Source organism: Sinocyclocheilus anshuiensis, unplaced genomic scaffold (assembly GCF_001515605.1).
Source record: "Sinocyclocheilus anshuiensis isolate Anshui unplaced genomic scaffold, SAMN03320099.WGS_v1.1 scaffold853, whole genome shotgun sequence".
In the NCBI taxonomy this organism is placed as follows: Eukaryota; Metazoa; Chordata; class Actinopteri; order Cypriniformes; family Cyprinidae; genus Sinocyclocheilus; species Sinocyclocheilus anshuiensis.
Window position 1 is genome coordinate 167,612 of NW_015558598.1, and position 8,863 is coordinate 176,474.

The window sequence follows — 8,863 nt, forward strand, 5'->3', positions numbered from 1 at the left end:
TCAGAAACAGAAAGTAGTGCAGCTGCTTTGTTTACAGGGTTTCCGGGGTAATGGCTGCATTTCTGCAGTTTAGCGCCATCTGCTGTCAGAGAGTGAAAGTGCGCATTCATCCAGAGCGTCTCTCACATGTTCCACCATGTGCTTCTCGTCCAAGCTTGTTTACATCAGAGTGCGCGCGCGTCTTTCACGCAGCATACATTTTGCATTTTGACCAGTTGATGGGAAAAGTATTCTTAAAATGCATTCAAAATTCGGAATAATTTGTAATATATAATTATTCACGGTATTTAGAAGTGCCCACGATAACAATATCGTGCATATTCATTACCGTGATATATCGCATTACCGAATACCGGCACATGTCACAACCATTAAAGCATTAATGTATTACCACTCACATTTATATATCAGCCTATTCAGTATTCATCAACTTGACCCCAATGAGCAACTGTATTTTGATATGTGAAGATTAGCCAATTATAATGGAGGTCATTAATATAAAAAGTCATAAATGTACAGTAGAAAAACTAGACATAAATGGTTCAGTGTTTAATGACTTTTGACTAAATGGGCAAACATCTTGTGGATTAGGAACTAATAACTTTTTTATGTTATAGAAATGCAGAATAGATCTGAGCAATTATCCAGGTATGAGTAATGTTCTCAAAACACAGAAAACCTGTATTGCCACATTTTAAAAGTATTCGTTATGGTACTATATGGTAATTAGAAAGAAAGCACAGTTAACAGCATGAGTTTAGAGCAACAGCATGAGAAATATTCAGCAGCTTTTCTTCCAGTATTATTTCTAATGTTGACATATTCTTATACCTTTTAGCAGAAGAAAAAAGCAGGTCAGATTTCCAGGGAATTTCCTACACTGAATTATGAATGACATTTGATATTAATTCATATCGATTCATGTGGCCCCTTTCATTTGTTGCTCACTTTTATGTCAAACAGGAAATGTGACACCTCTTCTGTTGGTTTGCCGTGCAAGCAATGATATGACGCATGTATTTAATACGGTATCCCCCAGGCAACTTGTTTTGTTCTTTGGGTGTTGAATGATGTTAAGAGACGTGCAGTATATTTTGACACAAAAGCCTTACGTGATTTCCCAGTGTCTCAGTAAGTCATTGCTCTTTTTTGAGAAGATTTGTTTTTCTTTCAATGTTTTAAGCATAATTTTTTATTAGAGAAAGAAAGGGAGAATGAGATCACTATTAGTCACTGGCCAGACTCAAACTTGCACCATGTGAACATTTGAAGTGTTTAAACTGGAGTGCCTCAATTTGTCAGCCATTTATTCTCACAAAAATGTACTGTCGTGTTATAGTGTCGGTATCAGATGGTAATGCCATGGTGTTCAGATATATATCATGGTACTGAATGACTAAGTTCATATAGCATGGTATTTACATAACATGATCCAAGATATGCAAAAAGAGAATTGTACTACCCTGCTATATATCCAAAAACATCCCAAACTTTTTCATACTTTTTTGTCTACATAGTTTGGAATGTTTCCCAGCAAATAGTAACAACAGATGATCAATATTTGACTCTCTTTCAGGTGGGTTTCCGTAAGGGTGGTATTCAGTTGTTTGGTCCACTGGGCAGGAGAACTCAACTGGAAGTAGTGTTGGCCGGTCTGCTTCTCGCTTCACTTCTAGCTCTGTTTGGCTGTGCGATTACACTGGGAGTCCGCTATAACAGAGGTAACAAACACACACACAGATGGAGTAAAATGTAACACACAATAACTTATTGATAAATAAGATGCTAAGTAACACTGATTAAGCAGACATGCTTTTAAAACATCAGTTTAGTATATTTATTTAGTGTAGAATTTCCCAGGTGTTATTGTGCTTACCTTGTAGATACTTAGAGAAAAAGGAATATACAGTATATATATAAGAAATATTTTTCTATATATATTGCTCACCATTGTTTCAAGCTTGTATGAATGTCTTTCTTCTTAGACCACAGAGAGATCATCTAACAAATATCTAATGGTGCGTTCAAGTCATGTCGGATAGATCGTATTTACGAGTTGAACGCACATGAACGCCACCACAAAGTCAACTCGTACGTACGAACGTCCTAGGAGGACTTGAACGCAGCATAATTGACCGTTCGCAAAGAGCTTGATTGACAGGCGATCTGACCAATCAGAATGCGGATATTATGTGCCGCCGCTGCTATCTGCCATCTTGCCCGACATCTACGGCCAGTCTACATAGAAATCCATGTTAAAACAGGGTAAAAAAGATTGACTGAATTGAAACTTTTTCAATATAACTAAATATAAATATGTGCGGAGGGTTTGTTGGTTGCTACAGTAACGGTAATAAGCGAAGGAATTCCTTTAAAGTACTTGTTTTGCGTACCAGAAAACCTGTCATGTATGCATGGCTTGTTAAAATACTGAGTGTTAAATAATAAAATTATATTTTAAAACGTGTGCTCTTATCATTCTGTGGACAAAATCCCGTGAAATTCGGCCCGATCGGGAGCTGCATATGCACATATGCGCTCATTTGTTTTCAATGCAGCTAACCTCGCGTCGCTTCATGTCATCTTCCACGCATTAAATGATGACAGGTTCTTTACTGCAAAAAGACGGTAAATCACTGTAAAGTGATGAAACTATGGCACCATGTGCTTTTTTAAAACCATTTTCATATGTTCACGTTTTATTGTCGGCTCGGAAAATATGTAAATGCGCATGCCCAGTAGCCGCAGATGTATCCCTTCTAACCTTTCACCACAAATCAGACAGGAGAGTAGATTCATTTCGGTGGACTTAAATTTAAAAAATGGTATGCTCCGCGGTTGACATAAAATACTTTCTGATGTTTATGTTAATTTCGTGCTTTACGTAAATATGAAGATGATTGGTTCACTTGTTTGAACTGAGGCAATACAGTGATCTGTCACAAGTCACGACACATTGAAGAGCCACAAAATGGTATTTATTGTTTGAATTACTTTTAAAATGACAGAATTTGAAAGCTGAGAGTCCTGAGACCTTGTTTCATATCAGAAGTAACCTGCTCTGTCTTGTCTGTCGGCACGTTGTCAGTTTTCTCTTTTCTCTGCGATGTATTTTTCACTGCATGAGAACTCGCGGTGCATTCCAAACGGGATATATCACCCTCCGAAGGGCACTTCGGAGTGAAAACAATCATGGCCGCCATATTGAATGGCCGTTCTAAACCGAAGTGCTCAAAACTGGCCACTTCAAAGGGCCCTTCGGAATGAAGGATTTCGAAGGGTACAACAGATGGACACTTTGTGCTCCCATGATCCTTTGCGCAGATTCTTTGCATGATGACGGCGCCTCCATGTGGGCACGTGATGATAAAGCAGAAGGGCACTTCAAGAAACAGTTGTTTGGTCCCCTACACCCTTCAACCCTTCGAAGCTCTCACTCCGGAGGGTAAACCCTTTGAAGGGATTAGGGAATAGGGATGAGCCCCTCCGAATGGAACGCAGGGTCGATTTGCAGTAGGGATGGGGAGTCGACTCCAAAAGAGTCGATTCCTCGACTCTAAATAGCCCTAGAGTCGGAGTCGACTCCAGCACTGGAATCGACTCTCGGTATCGACTCTGAAATCACTTATGTCTTAACTGATTTTCAAATCCCTAAATAGTGCATGGCAGTTGAGTGCTGTATATCAGCAAAGAGTGAACGAAATTAAGCGAGGATCCGTTTGCAGTGCAGTCCGTGTGCCTATGCGGTGCAGAAGCAGCACGGGCTTAGTGTGCTTTATTTAGTGTGCTCAGTACGCTATGATCCGCGGCTGTTTACCACCATTATTTTGATTTCAAATTCGAACGTTGTTACTAATTTTTTCTCTCTCTCACCATAGTGATTATCTTTTCACACAGTAATACTATCTTCCATAGACATATTCACGTGTAAGCGAAATATTATTAAATGCATTTTTACTTCTGTACTGATTTATATATTAAGTTTATATATTAAGATGCTCAGGCAAGTGGCAAAACATGTACACAGAGCCTACAGTCTACTTTTCTTACATTAAGGTAGTAGGCTATCACAATTTTAAATTAAAACTTACCATTGACTGAAACAGCCGTCTCGTGCCTTTGTTTTTTTTTGTTTTTTTGCATTTACATTACAAGTAACCCTGCTGGTCATAAAAAGAACTTTGTTTTCTAACTCCACGAGTGCCATCGGTTACCATGTTTATCTAAAAGTTTAGGGTACTTTTCCTTGCTTTACCCATATATCTAAAACTTCTTTAATTAGCCTATATGCATTTATGGTGCAATTAATACATTTCGTATCAATCCATGTACATTTTTAACATGATCAATGCCCTGTCACTTTAATTCCGCGTGTGCAACACAGCAAAAATAAAATAGACAAGGTGTGGGAACGATCGCTGCGATGCTGCATACGTACCGCTCGGAACGCATCGAGTGAATGCTCAACATGGGAAAGGAAAAAAACATGCACTGCAAACGGAGTATGTGTGAAACAGGTGTGGAATAGTAAATTTAGTTTTTAATTATACATGCTTCTGTCACAGCTTTGTATAACTGATGTTTGCAGTCAATAGCCTATAGTAGTGCTGGGCGGTATACTGGTTCATACCGAATACCGGTGTTTATTTTTGTTATGATAAGAATTTTTTTAATACCGCAATGTTAAAGTGCATCTCAGGTGCATCTCAATAAATTAGAATGTCGTGGAAAAGTTCATTTATTTCAGTAATTCAACTCAAATTGTGAAACTCGTGTATTAAATAAATTCAATGCACACAGACTGAAGTAGTTTAAGTCTTTCGTTCTTTTAATTGTGATGATTTTGGCTCACATTTAACAAAAACCCACCAATTCACTATCTCAACAAATTAGAATACTTCATAAGACCAATAAAAAAACATTTTTAGTGAATTGTTGGCCTTCTGAAAAGTATGTTCATTTACTGTACATGTACTCAATACTTGGTAGGGGCTCCTTTTGCTTTAATTACTGCCTCAATTCGGCGTGGCATGGAGGTGATCAGTTTGTGGCACTGCTGAGGTGGTATGGAAGCCCAGGTTTCCTTGACAGTGGCCTTCAGCTCATCTGCATCTTTTGGTCTCTTGTTTCTCATCGAGGGAATGCTCAACAAAAGCAAATGCTCAAAAAAAAAAACACGCACTGCAAACGGTGTATGTGTGAAACAGGTGTGGAATAGTAAATGTAGTTTGTAATTAGGCTATACATGCTTCTGTGACAGTTTGTATAATTGATGTTTTGTTATGCAATGTTAACCTATGTTTAATGCAGTCAATAGCCTATAGGCTACATTTGGTTTTCCATAGGCTATTCAATCATTAAACTAAGCTTAAATCATTAAAAACTGACACATAATAAACAAGAATAAACAAATCAGTAAGTGTATGCCTACATTCGTATGTATTTTTGTATTTAGGCCTATTGTATTTATTATTTTATATGCTGTTTAAGACTATGCGTTTAGCGCCATCCCCTGACCATTATGTGACAAATTCATTAAATAATATATTTTTTTTTATTTTATTCTGAGAGAATATTCCACTACGGCTGTTTTTCGTGACTTTTCCCTCTGTGAAATTAAGTGTCGGCAACAGCAAACAACGGTGATAGCTCATTTAAAGGTAATGTCACCGCTAGATTGGACTAATTTGGACAGTCATGGTAAATGGAGTCGAGGAGTCGGGAGTCGACTCCGAAAACCTGGAACCGAACACCCCTAGAATGGCGCCTCGCCTGTGTGTATCCGAATATGATGCACCAGATGAGTATTGCGACTGCATATTAAAAAGCGACAAAAACACATTTATTGCTTGAATTTCGTGATAAAAATGGACAACATTTAAAAGTAACAAAGCACTGTTCACGCATCAAACAGCATAGACTAAAATATAGATTTTTGTGATTTAAGAATCGATTAAAATTCTGCAAAGTGTAGATGCATGTTGATTTTGTCAGACGATGCCGCGATTATAAATGAGAGTGACTCCTGGTTAACGTATTAAAAGGGGTCGTGTTTAGTCACTATTTAGTGTGGTATTTTTTGACATTATTCACTCATCATGACAGTAAAATAGGGAATTCTAAGGCAATATACTGCAGTATTTCCTCTCTCAATCAGTAGAAAATATGGTTAACACCCGGTCATGCATGAAAAAAAAATACCGTCATGTACTGTGAAACGGGTATAATTTTGAAAAATACCGTGATATAAATTTTTGGTCATACCGCCCAGCACTAGCCTATAGGCTACATTTGGTTTTCCATAGGCTATTCAATCATTAAACTAAGCTTAAATCATTAAAAACTGACACATAATAAACAAGAATAAACAAATCAGTAAGTGTATGCCTACATTCGTATGTATTTTTGTATTTAGGCCTATTGTATTTATTATTTTATATGCTGTTTAAGACTATGCGTTTAGCGCCATCCCCTGACCATTATGTGACAAATTCATTAAATAATATATTTTTTTTTATTTTATTCTGAGAGAATATTCCACTACGGCTGTTTTTCGTGACTTTTCCCTCTGTGAAATTAAGTGTCGGCAACAGCAAACAACGGTGATAGCTTGCGAATGGTCAGTTGGGTGAATTGAATACAATGGCCATTCATCATCATGACTCACTTTAACAAGTAGTATGTTCAAGCGTGTCAGTAAAAAAGTACAGTGTGGCTCCTTTACCATTTTCTGAGTACTCCAATTAGTTTTGGTGAAAAAAAAAAAAAATGCTAAAATAATAGCAGCTACCATTGCTCCATCGAATGCTTCACACTCCAGTCCAGTAGGTGGCAGAAATTCACTGGTGCATAAAAAACCCAGAAGAAGCAGGTGAACATTTCTGACACCTAGCTGTACTTTTTTGGCATGCAACTAGGTGGTTGTATTATGGAAATGCGTTCTTTAAAAATGTGTAAACTTGCAATAGTATCGTAACTAGAAGCATTTGGGTTCACACACTTGCATAGACTATGTGCATTTTACTCTAAAGAAGAAAATATTTAATCAAAATGTCTTTCAAGTCCAGTTTCGAAAGTCCTGTTAAAAAGTTCTGGTGTGAACATTAAACATTTTAATTTGAACGAACACCTGTTAATGTGTCTGTCCTTAAAGACAAATATTTGCGTGCCTTCAATGTGACAGTTATTATTATTATTTTTTACTAATCTCTTTCCCACCGCACTGCGAAGAAAACTGGCCAGTAGATATGATTCACACTTTTGGTCACATATCAGACCCGCTCATTTAACATAAAACCACTTCTTGGTGGCGATTCGAGTGTGAAAATCAGACCAAATCAGACAACTGAAATGGATAAAATCAAGATAATCTGCATATGTTTAACGCATTGCAAATACCATGTCCTGTTGTCTTTAACCCCAGATCCCGCCCGTAGTATCTGTCTAACAGAGGCATGTGTAACCGTGGCCAGTAAGATCGTGGAAGCTCTGGACCGCTCTGCCGACCCATGTCAGGATTTTTACCAGTACGCCTGTGGAGGATGGGTTCGCAAAAACCCCCTGCCAGATGGCCGGTCCCGCTGGAGCACATTTAACAGCATCTGGGACCAGAACCAGGCTGTGCTCAAACACCTGCTGGGTAAGTGCCGGAAAACACACACACACACACGCTTATCCTTTTTGTAGGATGGGATTTGCTTAGTAAATCTCACTCAGTGTTCACACAACAGCATATATTTGGAAAGACTCCTAACTGATTTATTTGATTTTCCAATAGAAAACTTATAATGCTTATATAATGCTGCCTTTATGCGTTTTGAAGAGTCTTACACTTCAGCTCTCTGTGCTCGGGTTGTTTTTGTAGATCCGCTCAGAAACTTGCATCGATTCTGCTCTGTGTGTCCTTATTACTTGTTTTCTCAGAGAGCATCCGTCCCTGTCTGTTTCTTCGATAAAGGACAATGACTTTCTGCACTCGTTCTCCGTTTCTTTAACCGTAAAAGCCTCCATTAGTCAACCTCTCATTGATTTACAGTAGAGTGCTTGCAATTCTTGTTTTATCAGTTACACTTTTTAAAGAAATGTAAGGTTAAAGTTTTAAAAACTTTAAAACTTGGTCCCAGTTTATATTAGGTGACCTTAACTACTATGCACTTACATTAAAAAGTACAATACTTATTGTGTTGAAAAACACTTTTGCTGCTATTGAGGTGGGATATGGGTAAGGTTAGGGACAGGTTTGTTGGTATGGGTTGGTTCAAGGGTGGGTTAAGGTGTATGGGATGGGTCAACAGTGTAATTATAAATGTAATTACAGAAAGTAATTACAGATGTCATTACATGCAGGTATTTTCTAAAATATAAGTACAATGTAAAAACATGTATGTACTAGGGATGGGCGATATCTTATCGTTTGCGATATACCGGTAAAAATTCTCCCCACGATAAGAATTAGTCTTCCTGCGATAATAACGATAAAGTCTAGTTGTTGACATATTTCTGTGTGCGACTGTGCGGAGCGACATCACGGAAAGCGGACGTGAAATTGAGGAGGAGGAGCCTATATCGCTAAATGAGGAGCTCAAGCTGTAACTGGTTTGGTTAGGGCTGTACAGTGCACAAAAAATCGGTCTGAATAAATGTACTATACAGTAGAACATGTGCGATACAGTTTTGCATGTGTATGAGCCTGTTTACAAAACGGTTGTCTAACAAAGATATCATTTATTGACATGCTTTTTCTCCAAATTAACTTAATAACATAGTCGAGTGTTTGAAATAACTTATTTTTGTGATCAGACGTGGTTTCGTATCACAGAATAAGGCAGAAATCATACTATTTTATAGCATTATATACAGTGAT

General features: G+C 37.8%; 1 protein-coding gene across 4 annotated transcripts in view; it reads left to right on the forward strand.

The window, feature by feature from the left end:
• LOC107680093 (endothelin-converting enzyme 2-like) overlaps window positions 1–8,863 on the forward strand; it is a 74,467-nt gene that overhangs the window by 33,251 nt on the left and 32,353 nt on the right. For all 4 annotated transcript variants that reach the window (XM_016475856.1, XM_016475859.1, XM_016475857.1 and 1 more), the window contains 2 exons: window positions 1,577–1,721; window positions 7,424–7,639. In XM_016475856.1, coding sequence (XP_016331342.1) covers window positions 1,577–1,721; window positions 7,424–7,639 — 361 coding nt within the window. The remainder of the gene's footprint in view (window positions 1–1,576; window positions 1,722–7,423; window positions 7,640–8,863) is intronic.